Source organism: Apostichopus japonicus, chromosome 1, assembly GCF_037975245.1.
Source record: "Apostichopus japonicus isolate 1M-3 chromosome 1, ASM3797524v1, whole genome shotgun sequence".
In the NCBI taxonomy this organism is placed as follows: domain Eukaryota; kingdom Metazoa; phylum Echinodermata; class Holothuroidea; order Aspidochirotida; family Stichopodidae; genus Apostichopus; species Apostichopus japonicus.
This window is the reverse complement of record NC_092561.1, coordinates 4,205,561-4,227,524: the sequence shown is the minus strand read 5'-3', so window position 1 is coordinate 4,227,524 and position 21,964 is coordinate 4,205,561. Positions and strand designations below refer to the sequence as shown.

The following is a 21,964-nucleotide window of genomic DNA, read 5'->3' as shown; positions in this document are numbered from 1 at the left end:
GAAGCATTTAAACGTTTATTGACCCATGATTCAAAATAGGAGGTGTATTTCATAAGGAGTAGAGTATCTCATAATAACATGGCAGCGATGGGGAAACTACTACTTAATCTACACTTTGCGTCTCGAATACTATAGCCAATTTCAAACACATATTTCTATTACATCTCACAAAAGATCAGCATCGATTATTTTTGGGTGACTACAATTTAAGGAAGTTATTCATCAGTTGTATCATAACAAAGCGCTAAATGAATTAATTAGATAAGACAATGGAAATGTACAATAGCCTATAAGCAGCATCATTGTATCGACAATTACCTCAGACATTTCAAGGTAGACTTTGAAACACATATAGTTTTCATTCGAGTATTAGAACTGGGGGCGCTTGAATGGTATCGTGGAAGTATTTAATATTGCACAGTGATCGGAGTCCTTCTTGAATGAATTCAGATGCGGCTAAACAATGACATGTTACTTGTATTTAAAGAAACCCGACTGTTGTTAAAACTGCTGTTTAGTCGCCAAATATCTTAATCTAGTCTATCAAATTGAGCAAAGGCGGATTCGTCCTTGAGTTTGTATCAATTAACTTTAATTACACATTCCACTCTTTTCAACAAGATTGGAAAAGTTCAGATTTCGTTTTAAACTAGTTTAGCCTCCTTAATACAAATAAAACTGATGTCGTAAAATTTTGTCGCTTAAATTAAAAAAATATTAACTAGAATAAAAATGAACACATTTTTCAGTGAACAAACTAAAACAGTGTTTTTTTTTTTTTGCTTCTGATAAACCTGTGGAATGGAGGCTTATATAAAATCTGATTAAATTATCGGAGACATCCGATGCAGCAACCAATATCTCTGACGTCATTTGCAGAATCTTAGACAATGGAATCATTTAATATATCATATCTGTGACTCTTTAAGTTTGTCTTCGAATTCAAGCAACAACCTTTTAATCTCGGAGGAAACAAAATGTCAGAGAAGGTTATAACAAGATTATCGAAATATCGCTAGCTTGATATACGATCGCAGTCTTTTTGTTTTCGCAATTTAATCTTTTGAGGAAATTTAGGGAGATGGTCCGTAAATTGCTCGCTAACATGAAGGAGGTGTAATTTATAGATTACAATATTGATTGCTGCTACCAGACACGCACACAACTGTTGTCGCATAGAGACCACCCGTGGTCATCTTGAGACTGTTTGTGTATTGACTGACCTACAAGAATTATTTATGACTACTCCCGGAAGTAAGAAAATAGATAAATGATGTTGTCTTGATTGAAATTCACGAATTGGAACCATCGACTGGATTATGTCAAGGATTCTGGAACCAAAAATAATCTGTTGTGAACTTGTTGAATCGGAAAGGATAGATCAGTAACTGGGTATGGCAAAAGAAATCACATTGTATAGATGGTAAGCTGCAGTGATTTATTGTTCGTATCATTCACATTAAGGAAAAGGGAATTTATTAAATATATCATTACAGGTCGTAGAACTCTCGTTGTTTCAATGGAAAGAATGACTGTGATTACTGGAAGTATAGGTCACATTGTGGGAAAGACAAAATGAATACACAACTAGAGGTAATAAGCTTTTCATTTATAGGATAAACACAGTTACTGGATATAGAACTCAAGTGTTTGGAAATATCAGATACACTTCACAGTAATCAATTTAAAAGTTGTGATAATATAATTAAGTGCTCTACTTTGCTTTATTTTGCGTTTGTGTGCAAGTTTTGTATAATACTCACATCAACAGATAACATTAATTCATAGTGATGTTCTCTGTGTAGATAAAATCAGTTGCTTTTGTTACGTGTTCACGAGTTATTTTTAACTGTTTCCAAAGTAATATGTTATTGTTTATATGCAAACCTATGACTTCTATGCTTAATTCTATCTTTAGTTGTGAAATTTGAATACGTCAATTGATTGTGTTTCGGACACTCTGTCTTTATGCGCGTCACATGAGGTGACGTCATTACTGGTTGTTGCATGAGCGACCGTTCTGGACAACGCTGTATCCACCGAACACTGAGCCCCTGCCTCTCTCTAAAGAACGATATTATTTCAACTTCCCCCACCCAAACCAACAAATGCCCGACTTTAATAAGAAACAAAAGAGATTCAACAAAAGAATGCAATAAGTATAATGTCCCTAAAGTTCACTTTTGGCATGAGATATCGAAAAGAGTTATAAATGCGTTTCGCAAGCCCTCACTAAACGATATGATCAACGCTTACCAGATGAAATCAATTATGGTTACTGCTCATAACGTTGATTTTATTCTAACTGTTGTCTAAAAAGATGGAAAGTTTAGTAAAAAAAAAAAAAAAAAAGACTTAATGCAAATCTAATCATCTTTAACAGAAGTTTACGAAGATATATATTATAAGTCAATACTTACATTGATTAAATTTTAAAGATGCGATACCAATGTATTACAACTAAAGAAAGACTTCACTGAATGAGGATTAGTTTAATGGGATGTTGAAGTATGAATGCAATGTGTATCACACTGTGGGTCGAACACTTCCTTGGCTGGGAAGATTTAATTCAGTCAGGCTTTTGATATTAATAACAAATATATACCAAAGTAAAAAAGGATCTACCCCACCACTTTTAAATCTTTATTCGCTTAACATTTGTGACGAGCGCCGTCGTTTTGATGTTACGCTTTCGCGTTGTTAACAACTCATTTAGCAACATGTTAATATTTCTGAGGAGAATTACCCGAAAAAAGCATTGAGACAAAAGAATGGAAGTCCATTTTGACCGGAATGGTGCTTTCGTTTACATGGTAACATGATTTTAGCTTCATAAATCCATCATAATAATTCATAAATACTTTCATGCTGTATGCAACGTTCATATATGTAAATCTACATATAAAGGCTTTCTTAAGTAAGAAACTGAAGGTATAAATTCTTCATTTCATATTTTAAAGTCTGAGTTCTGTTGTAGGATACTTCTATAAATGTGAAGAATATAATAGTACAGGAGCGATAAATTGTTTGACCATTTTACTATGATGTTGGTCGGGACATAATAATTGCGACAATGAGGCAATAGCTTTTGAAGAGAGATGGAGTGTTCTGAGGTTAGAAGGGGCTGATATTATACTGGAGGAGAATTTTCGATTAGACCATAGCCTAAAGTAGATAAACATATGAGAGCAGTTTGACACTGTTGATAACCAAGTCACGTGATCACAATAATGACTCACTGGCCATTCAGGTCTGCGATTTAAAAACTAGCTATTTTTTTAATTGAGTCAGACTTAGGTTGTCATTCGCCTGTTACTAGAATGACATATATGACTGATATCACATATGTCTTTGTGTTATACTGACAACGAACATCGGTCTGATTACAAATCAGATCCAGTCTTACTTGCAAAGCAACTGTCTTCGATGAGGATACATTTTCCTCGTAATCTTAACTTAAATACATGATGGTAGAGATATGAACCACATGGGACTCTAATACACAAATTTACATACTGCCCTAGTTCTTCTAAGCTACCGTACTCTTTGCTCCAGGTGCAGTCAGGTTTTGTATAGTCAACACTTGAATAATATATATAAGGTTTTTCAAGCTTAAATGCTACAAGCTAGTAAAAGCTTGAACTTATAAGCTAGTCAAAATATATGTGGTATAAGCTAATCAAACGTGAGTTCCATACGCCAATATAAGCTTGCGTTCTAAAAATAATCAAAGCTTTAATGCTATAAGCTAGTCAAAGCTTGAATGACATGAGCTAGCCAAAGCCTGAATTTTCTAAACTAGTCGACGTTTTAATGCTATATAAGCTAATCAAAACTTGATTGCTAAAAGGAAATCAAAACTTGAATGATATAAGCTAGCCAAAGCTTACATGCTACAAGCTAGTCAAAGCTTGATAACTTTAAGCTAGTCAAAGCTTGAACTAACAAGCTGGTCAAAATATGCATGGTATAAGTTATTCAAAACTTCAATTCCATAAGCCAATATAAGCTTGCATATTAAAAAATAATCAAAGCTTTAATGTTATAAGCTAATCAAAGTTTGAAGAAATAAGCTAGCCAAAGCTTAAATGCTACAAGCTAGTCAAAGCTTGAGAACTTTAAGCTAGTCAAAGCTTGAACTTATGAGCTAGTCAAAGCTTGAGAACTTTAAGCTAGTTAAACATGCATGGTGAAAGCTAATCAAAACTTCAATTCCATAAGTTTTAACTTATAAGCTAGTCATAAGCCAAAATATGCTTGCATACTAAAAAATAATCAAAGCTTTAAGGCTATAAGCTAGCCACTGCTTGAATGCAATAAGCTAGTGACAGTTTTAATGCTATAAGCTAACCAAGACGTTATTGCGATAAAGCAGATAGTCAAAGCTTTAATAATGCTATCAGAAAATAAAAACTTGAATGACATAAGCTAGTCAAATCTTGAATGCTACAAGCGAGCCATAGCTTAAATTCTATAAGCAAGTCGAAAGTATTTTATTAAAGCTATTCAACGCTTGAATGTTATAGTTAATCTAATGGTGTTAGAAGTTTTGTTGGTTGTAAGACGAAGCTTAAACGAGGCCAGTGTAATACCCCTTTGAATGAATATTTGACAATATATTGACGCACAAATTATTTATACTTTCTGCGCGTGACGCAGCTAGAAATGTTGACATGCTAACATGCATTTACTGTGTGAGTTTAAGAAGATCCCTTGCGTGATACACTTGTCTATGCAACAACCGTGATGAATTTAAAATGAAAATAATCAACTTTTACGTCAGAGAGTGTTACCAGAATATGCATGTGATAGAACTCAATTTCAGGTCATTAGAAAGTATGTAAATGTATATGGGAACGTATTATTGTGTTTAGGGTTCGGTTGAAAGGGAAAAAGGAGAATATATAGGCTAGTTGTTAACATATTGTTTTATTTAGGTTATGCAACATCGAAACCACCAATGGGTATTATATAATATGATGTGATTATACTATCAATCAATCCATCGTTTATACTCCTCAAACGTCACGGCGTTCATGAAGTCCACAAATGAATATTCATTTCATTAATATGGACAACTTGATCTCCCCATATTCTTTGAAGTTATTCATCTATACAAAATGATGTGACGATACTTGAACAGCTCATTTGTTCTTACAGAAACATGCCGCAAGCTTTCACAACATTTTCCTTCCCACGTGTAATCAAGTGACTACACTGTATCTAAATAATAAATATATTAGCGATATCCTTCTACTTTCTTATCGACCAACATTACCTAAGTGCATATAACCAAATTTGTGCGATAATTAAATATTAACCATTTCCAGGCAAAGCGAGAAACATACAGTACAGTTACCATGCTAGAGACGACTCATTAACATGTTTCTAATTTCATTATAAGTTATCAAATGTCTATAAAATATAAACGATGAAAAGCATTTATCGCTAGCATAAGTTAGAAATTTGCACTTCGTATTTCATGATCATATATAATCTGAATAATTGTCTTGACCACAACTCTCTGCAATTGAGGTAATCATTAACTTCTCGTTAATTAATTTAGTCAAAAAGAATTGGACACACAAACCAAACAGATATTTATTACATCAGCATATGTTAATTAAAGTAATCAGTAAAAATTGTTTGATTCTTGAAGGGGATCATGCTGTTCATAAATAGATTGAATGTAGGGTTAGAAAGGTAGAGTTTACAACTTGTGTAAATTTACGCAGCCATCTTTGAGTTTTCAGTGTATACCCCAACCTGCATCAGTAATTAACGTATAAACATAGGTCCCGTATATCACTAAGGTAGTAAAAACAAATGACAAGTTTGATAACATCACTGTGTGAGCTTAGGTTAATGACGTGTGATAGGTTAGTGTGGTAGGTAGTGTGTTAGGTTAATGACGTGTGATAGGTTAGTGTGGTAGGTAGTGTGTTAGTTTAATGACGTGTGATCAATCAAATGTTAAGAGCATCACTAGACGCTAACGATCCTTTGCGCTCATCTTCATAAATAATGTCGCCGCACCATATTTATACTGAATTTATTCTGTTCCTTACGATTCAAGTTAGATGTCATGTTAATGTAACGTATACTCTTCGCTGAGCAGCACATCAATTTAGAAAAGATATAATACGTGCCCGCAAATTGTTGCGAGAAAAGGGATCAATTTTGTGGCACAGAAAACGATATTTTATATCAGAGTTATAAAATACGTAATTCAAATTTTATTAAAATATAGATGCAGAGTTTGTGCGTGGGACTAACACCTCGGACCCCATGGACATAAATATTGATGCTGTATCATAACATCACATTCAGATATCATATTCTTTGTAACTCTAAATATAGTACCAAAACGTGAACAAATCGCCATTATAAACTATTGTGTATCTCATTCCCACAATACGTACACTCCGGTAACTTGGTAACAAAACTTATTCACTGAATTCATTAATATGTTGTTAATGTAACTATGAAATCTTCTATTGTATACACCTTGTATTATACATAAACCAAATCATGGATGTTGCCCATGATCTACACTTTACAGATGAAAACTGCGGGCTTGTAATTTAAACCAGTAAACGTGTTTCTGTCGACGACAAGGGTAAATTTGCTTTTTAAATTTGAAACATCTCCGAACTTCGAGTTACTATAATGTATCAATTCTTATGCTACACATGAGAAACATTGCTACTAGCAATCTAGTGAAAGGTGGCACTCTTGTCTATGTGGTATATGGTGATATGCAGTGATGTATGGTTACAATGATTTACTGGATTATATGAGTACTTACAGGGGAGTAGGAGCCGGGGTGGGGGCACTGGGGGCACGTGCTCCAACTGTTTTCCAATATAGCTAATGTGCCCTACTGGCAAATAAAATGTGCCCCTTTGATGAAGAACTGTCTTTTGGATATCTTAAACCTTTGTTAATGTTAATATTTTATTTTAATAATTTATTTTTAGTCTGTTCATGCTATTTTTAAAATGGCATCCCATATCTTTTTGTAGCACGGTTAACAAGAAACAATCTCAATAAATAGTATTGATAGCATATACTAACGCATCATATATATTTGAGTGATACGGTCGGTGTGTATCGGTTTATAGCATAACGATTGGTGGTTTTGGAATGAGAAAGCTCCCCTCTGGTGTTGTCCCCCCCCCCTCCTCATCCACTTTTTGGAAGCTTCTTACTCCCCCCCCCCCCCCTGGGTACCGTACTTAACATTCGGTCATAGATCTTGTCGCTTTCTATTGATTAGACCTAACTCCATATTCATTTCAGGATGTCTCTACATTTTCCATGTAAAGTGTAGCTATTATGCTACTTAAAGCATGTTAGTCAAAGATCTCTCCTTATCGTCTTGACCGGGTTTCAGGGATGCGCTGTCATTGTACTCTATTAGTTAGCTATTTTATTACTTACCATTCTGGTCAGCGGCGGCGTCCTTGTCTAACTGATCAAATGCTGCGACGTCAAAGGCAACTTCTCTTTCCAATCTCTCGTGGATATGCATTTTATCTGAAAGTAACAAAAGAGGAGGATAGGTCTTTTACGTCACAAATTCACACTTTTGTCATCAATCAGTTGATAATGATGTAATGATTTACATGGAGAGCGTGAAGCCGATGGGAACTTGGGGCGTTGTCATGACATATTTTAATAATTTGTCGAATACGTGTTATATACTTGTTTTTGTATGCTGATTATGTATTTGATATACACGATACGTGAAACAAACAAGTCTTTCTGAAAAAAGCTAATTTTTAAATTTCGTAAATTCTTTATTAACTACAGTGAGTTACACCCACATCCTTGTAACTTGAAAACAATTCGGTTGAACAAGAATCGAGGACACGGAGTACTCATTGCAGTTCGATGCCAAGTTATATATGTATACAAACTTACTGCATCATAATATCCATTCTTTTAGGTCACGGTGCAAGTCAATCTGTGTCATATTTAGTTTTGAGAATGACCTGTTTCGCTCCTAATATATCGTAATTTTGAAACATTTTGAAATAATATTTAAATGTAACGTAGTTAAATATGTATTCAAACATTGATGCCGATCATTCGTTCCGTAATACAAGGCAAATAAAGACAGCATCTGTAGTAAATTATATTCCTTTCAACTAAAATTACATAGTTGATTCCATTGTTGGTATATAGCGTATTGATACTTCAGTTTCATCGGTTGAGGCCATTGCGCAAAACCTTGTGATATCATACATGAGATGCAAATATCTTCTTCCCCTCCTGTTAACATTGAAATAAATATTTAACCTCGGAAGATCGTTCAACTTTATGACGAGAATGTTTATGTGATCGGAAGGTTTATGTGGCGGGAAGGGTTATGCTGGTTCAATAAAATGAGGTGACTACATCACTATCAAAGAACAAGAACCATTCAATTTTCCTCTATGAAAACAAAAGTCGTTGCCCAATGTACGCATCCAAATAAATGAACAAAGGCGATGTTTAGACCAATCTGCTGCGTTACCCTTGATTTGTATTGTATTGTATATTATGTTCATGTGTTATACCTCTAGCCCTCGTAACTCACACAGTAATCCAATGTCCTTCGTTAATCTGTATTTGCATTGTGTTATTTGTACATGTTTTATACCTCTAACCTCGTACCCCACGCTGTAATCCAATCTGCTTCGTTACTCTTTATATTATATTATCTTGTATTGTATTATTATATATTGTGTACATGTTTATACCTCTTACCTCGTATAACTCACACAGTAATTGGTATTCCAAATTAAATTATGAATATATATATCACTTACTCAAACACACAACTACACAAACACCCACACACAAACACCCTCTAAAGTAAATATATTCAGAGATGTGAATGTACTTACTGAATGCTTTAAGTAATTGATAACCATGCATTCATGTCAAGTCAACACGCACGGCAAATAAACATATAATTATTCATCCAGTTTATACTGTACTATTTAGGAGTTTTAACTCTATAAAAATAAATTGTTATTATAATTCCGAATACGTAAGGATTGTTAAGAGAGAGGAATCCGTGACAGATTTTAAATAAACGGAAGATACCTAACGTATGAGATATATTAAATATTACTTTATCCTATTATAATAACCTGTAACTGTACGTTTTTAACCTATAAGATCATAACCAAACTTGTTTCCCCTTTTTTCTCTCTTTGGTGGTAGATTTCTTGTTCGATTATACGTCAGCATATCTTAAAGGTGGGGGTGCTTGCACAATTTGAAAGAAGGTTAAAATATTCATATCAACAGCAGAACAATTTCGGTTTAATCTAAACGTGAGAAATAATGATAACAACAAGAGAATGATGATAATCTTTCTAAAGAAATAGAGATATCCATGAGTTTATTTTACTCTAAGCTATTTTTCCTTCAGATAAAGACAATACTAAGATATGCGTTGTCCTTGGTTACTTCATATATCCAACCTTCAAACTATACCAATATTGTTTTTTCCTCGGTCAAACGTTTTTTTTTTTTTTTCAAAAGAGACAATAGTAAGATAAAATTTTAATGACAGGATATTTCTGTTTTTAAGAAGTCCTCTGTTCAACGAAATCAGTCTCAGTTTCAAATCAAGATAACATTTGTCCTTGGTAGCTTCATATATCCAACCTTCAAACTATACCAATATTGTTTTTTCCTCTTCAAATGTTTTTTTCCTTTTCTTCAAATAGAGACAATACTTAGATAAAATTTCAACTTAACATGATATTTCTGTTTATAAGAAGTCCTCTGTCAAACGAAATCAGTCTATAACTAGTCTCAGTTACAAGTCAAGATAACATTTGTCCTTGTTTACTTCATAAATCCAACCTTTAAACTATATAAATATTACTTTTTCCTCAGTCTCTTAGTTTTTTTTCCTTTTCTTCAAATAGAGACAATACTAAGATAAAATTTCAACTTACATGATATTTCTGTTCATAAGAAGTCCTCTGTCAAACGAAATCAGTCTATAACTAGTCTCAATTCCAAATCAAGATAACATTTGTCCTTGATTACTTCATAAATCCAACCTTCAAACTATATCAAGATGACTTTCACCTCATTCTCTTAGTTTTTTTTTTCCTTTTCTTTAAATAGAGACAATACTAAAATAAAATTTCAACTTACAGGATATTTCTGTTTATAAGAAGTCCTCTGTTCAACGAAATCAGTCTAAGTTTCAAATCAAGATCACGTTTGTCCTTGTTTACTTCATATATGCCAAAATTACTTTTACCTCATTCACTGATGTTTTACTTGAATGTTTACTTTACAGTTTTCGGTTTACCATATAGACCACTTGAAAACCATCATATGTGTTAATTAAGGGTAACCATATTACTTTCCAAAGTTATTGATCCATTTATTGATTCTCGATTTGAAGGCAACTTAAAAGCAATATACATTTATATAATTTTCATAACTAAATGAGGTCGTTACCCTTAGCAACATAACATATCATTCAGAGGACGAACGGGTGTTTGTTCGTGACGTCAGAAGTGATGCTCTCCATAGCTGTTTTTTTTTTTCGTTAGAGACATAAATAGTTTCAAGCATTTAATATAACATGTGAATTTCACTACAGCTAATTGCTTCAAAACGGCAGAAACTAACCTTAGGAACTGAATACAGAAGAGTAGTAGAGATGTTGCTAAGATAAGAACGTCAGGCCCGCTGTCTTACCTAAACATGCTTGTTTGCAGTAGACAAGCATCTTCTTCTGCTTACCACTGTTGATATCGTTTTGAAAGTTAAAGGAGTATTGTACATATGTCATTGATATGGGAAGGAAATATAAAAGGACTATTCCAGTGGTTAAAATTGACTGTTTCAAAGTCAGTAGTAGGTGAACACGACATCCTTAAGTTTCTCTGAAGTTATAAACATTGGATATGGTTTTTTATATTAATATCATTGTGTGCCTCATTGTCATGGCAAATAATGACTTGTTATAATATTAGTAAACATAATATTCCCACAAATTATATCCCTAAAAATCATTTCATTTTTATGACGCATTGCTTACATGGGTGGTGCATTGGTAGCAAACGGGACATACCAACTTCACTTCAAAAGTGAAATAAACAAGGTTACAGATTTAAAGGCAAACTATAAAACAACATACACTAAAATAACGTCAAAGACTCTAAACTGTGACTAATTTCACGGGGTAACAGCTTGCAAGAAAAAGACTCCTTCAAACAGCAAATCGATCTTCGGAAACGTGAAATTGAGATGGGATTAAACCGTGGCAATTTTAAACATCTTAGCCTTTCTTGTTAGTGTTCGGCGTCCGCAGCTGTGATATCCTTGTAAGTAAACACTATCCACATCCCACAAGAGTTACGTGTGCAGTGTTCGATTCAACGCGAAGACAAAAAACACGTATTAAAGTGTGTATATTACAAAGTGATGAAGAGTGTTTTGAGGGAACCAAACATCTATTAGTATACGAAGACAACAAGCTAGCAATGCAGACCGTGTTTCTGAATCTATTCATCACAATAGACTATTTTATCAACACTATTTCTACCCTTTGCTACGCACAGACTGTGTTTCTGATTCTATTCATCACAATAGACTATTTTATCAACACTATTTCTACCCTTTGATACGTTCCCCTCGCGATCAAAAGTCCTTTGAGCTTGAGTTTTCCATTTTATTAATCTTTTTCAGCTTATTCAACTCCTGCAGCTGTCGTTGTAACTACAAAAACAATGTACCCACACAATTTGTATGAAACGTTTGTTTATAAACTGGTGTCAAGCGTTGTTTATAGTTTGCTGTAAATCTTACTTAATATCTTTTCAAGCGTTAGACCTCCTTGGTAGCTTGATGATTTCCCGCCCCTTTAGCACCCACTGCTTACTTACTTCTATGCTTTCCTCAAAAGTTTTAACAGTCTTGAACCCCGCAATAGGCTATTATCGTGAATTGTGGATGGATCACGAATTATTAACAAGAATTCGGGGAATTTCGATGTGGGTGGGACCTAATTCTGATGATCAGTTGAACTGCATAACATGAATAGAATGATTCTGCAATATTAAATTATCATACAATACATTAAGATTGAACTTTCAACAATTCATTATTTATACAAACCCAAACTTAGAATTTCAATGGAAGGTCACAATTCAGAATATTCCATTTGCTTTCATGTGAGAGTGATGGATTATGTATTGCCACGGCACAGACTTTCATTACATGATTAATACAATTACTTTAAGTAACTCAGAATTTGGAATTTTAATGCATTCCCCCCTCACCGTCTGTCGAAAGAAATATGCCACAGGAAAAATTGTTCTTTACATGTACATCCTACACTAGGAATAAAATATATTTTATATCATATAATTAAATGGAAGTTTAAACAATTAGCAATGAGCTTGAACGAAACAAGTGTGAGGTTGTAGATGCAGAACTACAAAGGAAACTGTTTTATTTATCTTGTACATACCTTCCTTAAATGTAACAGTAATCTATTCATGTTCAATGGTACTGTACTTTACACTTCGTGAAAAGGTGGAACGGCACATTTTCCAAATTAAGGTCAAACAATATGTTTAAAAAAAAAACATTGTTTTGTCAATAGTCATGCATGACATCACTCATGCTTGCTTTAATCATATCTGGGTACAAAACATGTAAACTTCAAAGCAGCATAGCTCTGTCTCGAAAATGACATTTATGCCTTAATGCCTTTCTTCAACAGAAAATAAATTGATATTTTACTATGTAAGGCTATTAATGAGGAAAAGCCTTTCACAAGTTTGGGCATTTGTGTATTCCGTGGTGGCTGTTATATTATACTTAAGGGAGATACTATCGAAACGAACTATCGGACGAATTAGAAGATTATATACAGGAAATAATATCGTAATACGACACTGCAACAGGAAATAATTTCGTAACACGGCACTGCAACAGGAAATAGTTAGGTAACACGGCACTGCAACATGAAATGATTTCGTAACACGGCACTGCAACAGGAAATAATTCCGTAACACGGCACTGCAACAGTAATTAATTTCGTAACACAGCACTGCAACAGGAAATAGTTAGGTAACACGGCCCTGCAACAGGAAATAATTTCATAGCACGGCCCTGCAACAGGAAATAATTTCGTAGCACTGCACTGCAACAGGAAATAATTTCCAAACACGACACTGCAACAGGAAATAATTTCTTAACACGGCACTGCAACAGGAAATAATTTTCAAACACGACACTGCAACAGGAAATAATTTCTTAACACGGCACTGCAGTATTTACAGTTATCGCTACCAAAGGTTACTTTGACGGTGACCTTTCGTTTAAGTTCATCAGTTCGAATTCATCTCAGTAACGCTCAAATTATAGACTTGCATATATTATAATCTTGATAGCACCTGCAGAGTTTACATGGCATTGGCTGCAAACATAAGGCATTACCATGAAATGATTGACAGATATGTAGTATAGAGCTTGATAAGGGAGGCGTGAAACCAATTCAGGTGAACATAAACGAAACAAACCCTGTCGAATCGACGGAAAAATGATGGATTGGGCGCAAGAAGATTGTTCAACGGAGGGAGCTTCAATCGATTTGAAAAGAAACAAATTTAAAGACATAAACCTATCATAAACAGGCTATACGGCCCGTAAATCACAGTAATATACCGATACTCAATATGAAGAGTTAGAAGCAGGTAAACCATTCTTATTCTTGTGTGTATAGCCTACACACAATAATAAGTGTGGGTGGTCGGTATACCTAGTCGATCTTTATTTCAAAACGTATTAGTGTCAAATATGTTTCATTCTGCATACGGCAATGAGATGCAACGAATCTGTCTGAATCCTGTTTAACGACTCTGATCTATTCTAGGAATACAAGGCCGATCGAACTAAAACAGACTCCAAGTGCACATAAAACATAAGAGATAGCTCTTAATATATATGATCGAAATTTGTGTGATTATATTTATGCTGTTAATCAACCAATAAAATTACTCTTCACGTATTTATAGCTTGACAGACGGTACCAATATTTAGTGATGTATTTCTATATATATATATATATATATATATATATATATAGGATGCGCCAAGGCGTTAGTATAGTTATAGTGAACCATTGATCACTCTCCCTTAGCATTATTGCAGTCCGTCATTTGCATTAATATGTAAAGTGCTCCTTAAATGTTGTTGTCATGGGAACTGCTGACGCACGAGTGTATACCTGGCATCCAGACGACTACTTTGAGATGCAATTGCAGTAATCTTGATATCATATCCAGGGACGAGCAGGCATCATTAACGGGACTATCAATTTCGTAGATTCCACGAACACACATATCCTTCTTCAACTATAACTATCATGAAGACAGTTACATGATAATGATCGGTACAGTGTCAATAGGGATTGGCGTCATGCATATCGTCTGAGATCATAAACCAACGATTGCTATATCACGAGAGAATTGAACATTAATGCCAATATCAAAAGCATGATGATATATCATTTATAGTATGAGGCTTTTTTTTAAATGTGTTCAATATGATATTTATTCGATGCTCTTGACTTTAATTTAGACCTATACGCCCACTAGCTCAATTCAAAGAAAACGGGAAACCAGTTCCGAGGTAACTAAGAATTTAGGAAGTGGGTAATTGATGGTAATTCGAAATGAAGGATTTGAGGTTTAGCTCTTATCTGTAATCGCTCAGAATAAACATCTGAACAGCTACTGTATGCTTCATATGTAAAGCAGCATCTTAAAGTCTAGTCTACCAAGATCAGTGTAATCTAAATGATTTGAGATCCGTGATTAGATTGCTGTAATATGAGAGAACTGAACATCAATGTCAAACATAATCCATCATGATTTGAACTGGGAAGACACTTCGATAATTTTAAATTTTAATTTTAAATTTTTAAATATGAAATTATTAAAGCTCTTCAAATAAGCTACGCCCACTCCCCAGACTTATGAAACAAGATTTATGGCAACTCAGGTATATGCTAGGTATTTCTCTTAAGTCGAAACAAAAATGGAATTGTTTGTTCTCATTTATAATGCCTTAAGATAAGACTATACAGTTAATTGCATATGTTAATCGACATCAAACAACGGGATTTGAACTAACTGTATAATCACTAAACTATACATGTGCTGTGAACCTCATAAAGTACACAGTAAACAAGGACTAATGCAGTTGTCTAAGTTCACGTTTACCACCTTAACCTCCGTTTATATTGACCCTATGATGATTGTATTACATTGACCTATCTTCTCAGTATAATAGTTGAGAACTCGATCGCACAAAAAAGAAAGCAAGGGTTCCAAATATTTACCCGGTAGGAAGGTAGAAAATGCTTTAATCAAAATTTGGCTTTGGTCCAAGTTTCCTTAGTTGTTATACATTTTTTTTTGTTCAGTTTTGTGTATATGTCTTCACTTTATTGCTTTCGCTATGAAACTCATTCCCAATTACTTTTGTCCGAGGTATCCTAGCAACAGCATTTACGTAAATCAAACTTCCTTTGAGTTTACCTGAATTTTGAAACAGGGCAAGTAAAGACACTGCACAGGAAATTAGTGCATCTTTATAACAGCTGCCAGTTATTCTTCTTCAAGGAACACCCGTTTGGATACAAATAATCGATGTGCGATAAAAATGCAATACGTTCTCTTATAACAGCAATTTATGAAAGGAAGGTAGCCTGAAGCTAACTGCGATGAAGCATTCATTTTAAATATTGTTAGTTAGTAAAAAAAAAAAAACATTTGCTGGTTTTACTTGTCAATTGGTTAAAGAACGCATGGTTTAATGGGTGTTATGTTCTGTATTATCACTTAAGAACAGGCTACTAATATCCATAATTAGATATTTCATTGATTAAATTAAAATTTAAGAAATGTTTATTGATAAGTGTCGTTCTTTTAAATAATCTTCACACGATACATATGGTTACTTTGGTACTTTTCTAAGGCTATAAGATCAAAGTAAAGTCCATGGCCAGAGATTAATCTCACCCATATATGTGACGTAGGTTGACCCTGGTCAACGCAATGTATATGTTAAAACCAGAATACTTAATCCATCTACATACAGATGTTAAAATGTAAGTAACCTAGGTTACCTCACTTGTAGTTGGTTGGAGTGTCCATATCTTATGTGACGATTTGAAAAACATTGGTATTCTCATTACCCCATTTGTAGTTGGTTGGAATGTGCATACCTTATGTGACGGTTTGAAAAACATCGGTGTTTCCATGACCTCACTTGTAGTTCGTTGGAATGTGCATAAATTATGTGACGGTTTGAAAAACATTGCTGATCTAATTACCTCACTTGTAGTTGGTTTGAGTGTCCATATCTTATGTGACGGTTTGAAAAACATCGGTGTTCCCATGACCTTACTTGTAGTTGGTTGAAGTGTGCATATCTCATGTGACGGTTTGAAAAACATCGGTGTTCTCATGACCTCATTTGTAGTTGGTTGGAGTGTACATATCTATGTGGCGGTTTGAAAAACATCGGTGTTCCCATGACCTTACTTGGTTGAAGTGTGCATATCTTATGTGACGGTTTGAAAAACATCGGTGTTTCCATGACCTTACTTGTAGTAGGTTAGAGTGTGCATATCGTATGTGACGGTTTGAAAAACATCGCTGATCTAATAAACTCATCTGTAGTTGGCTGGAGTGTCCATATCTTATGTGATGGCTTGAAAAACATCAGTGTACCTCACTTGTAGTTGGTTGGAGTGTACATATCTTATGTGACGGTTTGACAAAACATCGGTGTTCTCAGTCCAATGGAACAATTCATATTAGCTTATACCCCTTCCATATTCAGGGCGATTGAAATTATAATATTCTAAGCTTTTATATTGTACGTCACCAAACATGATGATGATGAAACATCGTTTCTAAGAGCTTTCATTTATTTGTTTTATTCCTCTCCTGATGAAGTTGATGGCACGCTACAATCCTACTGATTAGTTCAATTCCCTATCGATCCACATACTTTCAGGACAAGGAACCGGTTCGAATTAATACCTATGCGTCGCTGGGATTTCAACATTGAAATTTACCATATTTATTAAACTCAAACTAACCACTGACACGTGTAGATATAGAAACAAGAATTCACTTCAGTTAGACACTACTGTAAACACGTGAGATCATGAATGGAATATTATATGCCGAATGTGTATTATTAGACACCGAATATCGGATTAACATATATGTTAATAAGTTGCACAAAATAATGCTTTAAAGGACTGTTGTAATAATTGATATAAAATTGTCAATAAAATGGTATTGTACAGACAGTCATGTGGTTTTATGCCATATTGAGTATCGTTCCTTGATAAAACATAGATCTGAAGGAAATATTAGGGACACAATTTTCAGAGAGGTTTCAAAAAGAAATGGTTATTTTAGTATCTCCGCCCACGAGTAGATATAGGTAACTAACATTAAGCCACACATTTTTGAGACATGCTTCTCACAATGGTTTTTTTTTTTTTGGTCGACCAGTCAAGGTCAACCTCCAGAATCGTAGCTAACATTGTTGCTTACCTTTCTTTCTGACGATAATCCCTCTCAAGTTATTCGAAAAATTCTTTCGACTTTTATTCGTTTGACGTTATTAAAAATGCATAAAGCTATACCATCAACCCTGGCATCAAAATCACATGTTCCATGTTATTTCTTCTATATATACTAGACAAAAATTTGATTCTTTATTCACATTACGAGAGGCCAGTTAGGAAAGTTCTTGTCAAGAATTTTTCCATGAAATGCTAACGCTTATTTACTGTGCGAAAGGCCTGTAAGGTATCTTTCCAAACATTTCTATAAAATGCTGGAATCTGCACGTAGATTAGGTAACAATTTGCTCTATTATTAATACCAAATAACTCGTTAATGGATACTTTCGGATAACGAATAACGTATAACATCTTTTTTATTGGACGAAACCTGTTTTGATTAAGTTGAATACTTTGTATTAAAACAAAAAGAAAGACGATATAAGATAGAATATTGGAATAAGAATATATATTAATGTAAAATATTAATATACAAAAACTCAACTTTCAGGCTTCATTGGTTGGAATTACTTCTACTTTAATATCTGAATACTGAATCTCAATGATGTAGTAGAGTAGGATATAGAGTCAATATAGCTTTAATATTTTATTTGATAGATCAATGAAAAGACAATGCAATTTGAATATCACTCCAAATAGATAAAACGGTCTGAGAATGAATAAATGGTTGCTTCTTAACGAAAAGAATAAAATATATCTAAACGTTCAGTGTTATGGGCTGAAATTATGAGAAAGCTTCACTTATTACCAAATCACTTCAAGATCAAATTTTCTCCCGGAGGTATAGTAAGTGAAATTGTATAGTACTTTGCGATGTAAACATTGATGTAAATATGTAGCGGTGAAGACCTGAAACTGTCGTACCAAACAAAACGTAACTTGCAACGACAAAACAATGAAAACTACGGTACGATTTGGAGAATTGCTTGGACACATCCAAAAGATTCATAACTCTATGATATAAAATCTACTTCAACGGTTACATTTGTGCTACAAAATCTGGTTTAAAGTTTAACAAAGCAACATTTTGCTATTACAAACGGCTGAATCTAGTCTATTTGCATCTTCACTAGAAACCCTGTTCTGCAGTTGTATAAGTCATCCGGTCAATTAGATGGGTACAGTCTGCACATGTAAACAAACAACGAGGAGGGGTAGTGTCGATGTATTGTAAATAAATTCTATTCAAATTGCGTCTAGTGAACTGCGTACTTGTCACGTGCAGGCAAAATTAATCTTAAAAAATAGAATGGTTTTCTGTAAAAACCTATATTGAAGTACGTCACATAAACTAGCGCTCACTCAATTTGAATAATTTGTAACGTTTCTAATATCACTTGCGAAAATTCACTAAAATTAAGACCTATTTATATCTAGGAAATATCATATAGGTTTCAATAGATTACTACCATTAATTTCATTTCTGTTTGCTGCCAACTCATGACTTCAATTTGTCAGTTTGACAATAGTTTGAACATTCCCCTCTAGCACGACAAATCTCTCCACGCCCACACAAAGCCATCAAGTGTCGAGCGGGATTTCTCGGCGGGAAACTTCTTATTCGCCTCGACCGTTTTGATTTACTGAATTGGTTACTGAATTAGTTTCGTCGAATTCTTGACATTTTTCATTGCTCAATTGCCTTAATACGTGGTTTTAAGGCCCAGTTATAACAGAAGAAAACAGCTGATTCTAAGAGAGTTCAGGGAAGGAAACGAGGTCGTCTGAAGTATATTAAAGATATAACTACATTTCAAGACAGAAGGAGATGAGCAATCATTCAAAATATATGTTTGAATACATATATATATATATATATGAATAAACTTGACTATCTTGATCATGTGACCTATTGAGACTAGATAGGAATGCTTCACGTACGTCACGCCATGCGCAATGGTCTGACCTACACGCATCATGATCACACTGCATCACACTGATTATGTATACTATTGTTGACTGCTGCAAAAGCTGAATAGTACAATCATTAAAATCACAAAGTTACTGTTGATTTTCAGAATATGGGTATAAGTGTGTTTCGACCTCGTCAGAGTATTTGTATATTTATTATTACAGTATTTGTATATTATTACGACTATTTGTATTCAAGGCAAAACAATTCCAAAATAACAACTTTCTATACTGTTCCGTCCATAAATGCATTAATTCAAACATTTCTACTGATACTTATATAACTGACCATAGACACTATGATTGAAGCTTGCAGGTGTTGTTTGTTCATATTCTTCCATATACTATGGCGTTCATCACATAGCCTACAGCTCTCCATGACAAACCAAAACCAATCAACACTGTTGATGACACAATAAACACTCAATTGTATTGGTTATTACTATCAGCAGTAGATAACTGCATGCGGTATATACATGCAATATTGTTAGTATTGGAGTGTACACGGAACTCATATCTGGTCTATGCTAATTCATTATGCATTAACTTATATCCATGGCTGGTTGCTCTTTCATCAGACTTTGTATTGTATTGTGTCATGAATAGATGTAGCATACTACGTCAACTTCACGTCTGGCGGTGTAACGTATGAGTGTACAATAGCCACGTGATGAAACAAGCGCGAATCACACTGGGTATGTATATATTAGCAATGAAAATCTGGCTGACAACAGGTAGTGCCTCACCGTGACGCGTACAGTGTAAAACTCATTATCGGTATAAGATTAGCTGCATGGATATAAGGTGAGAATTATCCGTGCCGTCTGCTCTGTTGCAATTGCCATTTTTGATGAGTTTTCTTAATAATTGGTCTGTCTAATGATATGAAAGGAAGGCAGTGTTGTCTGAACATAAGAACATGCGATTATTAAGCAGACAGAATATTACAACAAGGCTTATTTTAAAGTTGATGCCTATAGTCTATCAAATGGCTTGGTATGTTTAAAGGTTGTCCTTGACAGCACAGCACATACTATGAAGAGTGGAACATACTCTAGTAAATCTCACTATTTTATCACATCAAGTATACATACTCGCGATGATAACATGATGTAGTTTCCCTAGTATCTATATTAGTTGAAAGATTCTCTTCCTGACAACACTACCGATGTTTAAGTGGCATTCTAAGAACCCATATAGGCCTAAACAATATTAAAGGGATATCGCAGTGGCTTCAGTTGGCTTTGTATAGAACAGAACCACATCCTCATAGAAGTTTGATGCCAAAGATATTCAAATTTGCAAAACATTTGAAATGTTTGTATTTTTGCTTTTGAATATTGGAATGATTTATCAAAAGAGGAAACTAAGAATTCTACGGAAATGCTTTTTTTTTATATTTCTGTAATTCAAAGTACAGAGAAAATTGCCAACTGAGTCAAATGGTATCACATTTTAATGATAATTCAACACAAATATATGACCAGGAAAGTAAAGGTTCGGAAGAAAGTTTGCCATGATTACATCACATATAACCTTTATACTGTTTCAAAATCCTAGAGAAAGGAAGAATAAGGCCGTCTAAAACGCCAATATTAAATCTACCACATATCGAGTTAGTGACAAGATGGAGTTTTTAAACTAACAATATGGGTATATTTCACTTTAAGGTAAATGTTACAGTGTCTGCCAACGAATATCCCTCTAAAGTGGTCGACAGCTTGGCCGCTGTCACCATTCTATATAAACAGGTTACATTTAAAAGAACGACCATGTTGACAATAATACCAATTGTTTAATGAAAGTGAGATAACATCGATACTGCCGCCGAACACTATGTCCTAAATGCTCATTTTAAAATGATAAAATCGAGCAGATTTCATCCATAATCAGGTTTGTGGGTCTCGTGCAATTCTGCGGAAATCATTGATGTCCATGGTCGATTAGCAAAAAAAGCGAGTGTTCGTTATTTACTTGATATTCCGGGTATTTAATTAGAACGAATATTGATGTGCTATCAAAACTTACTTTAGCTTTCCTATATCGAAGAATTTAAGAAGAAAGTGCTTCCAGAGAGATGTAAATAAACGATTCCAAATATTAATTTATTTCTTTAAAAGACCTTAATATGCTTTATGACGTCATAAGAGAACAGTATCCATAGTTACTGAATAAAGATAGAACAAATTCAAGAAGGTTAACAAAATCACCTCTTAATTGTCTCAATGAATTAGAAAAAACATAACGTGAGACTGTTAGAGCATTGGTTATGCTGCTTTGCATGTTCAGTGTGGGTCTGAAATACAAAAACAACAAACCAGGGTCATTAATGTTCGATTAACATGACTCATTCAGATTGAGTAGTTTAGCGGAACATTTATTAACGTGACTCATTTATAAGCTTCA

General features: G+C 34.2%; 1 protein-coding gene across 2 annotated transcripts in view; it reads right to left on the bottom strand.

Annotated features, from left to right (window-relative positions):
• LOC139959656 (synaptotagmin-6-like) overlaps nt 1-21,964 on the bottom strand; it is an 84,788-nt gene that overhangs the window by 47,071 nt on the left and 15,753 nt on the right. The window contains exons 1-2 of one of the 2 annotated variants that reach the window (XM_071957555.1): nt 10,168-10,300; nt 7,444-7,539 (exon numbers count right to left, since the gene is read on the bottom strand). In XM_071957555.1, the coding sequence (XP_071813656.1) occupies nt 7,444-7,534 (91 nt within the window). In that variant the 5' untranslated portion in view covers nt 7,535-7,539; nt 10,168-10,300. Of the gene's footprint in view, nt 1-7,443; nt 7,540-10,167; nt 10,301-21,964 lie in introns of those variants that run through there. The other variant, XM_071957485.1, reaches the window with a different exon arrangement.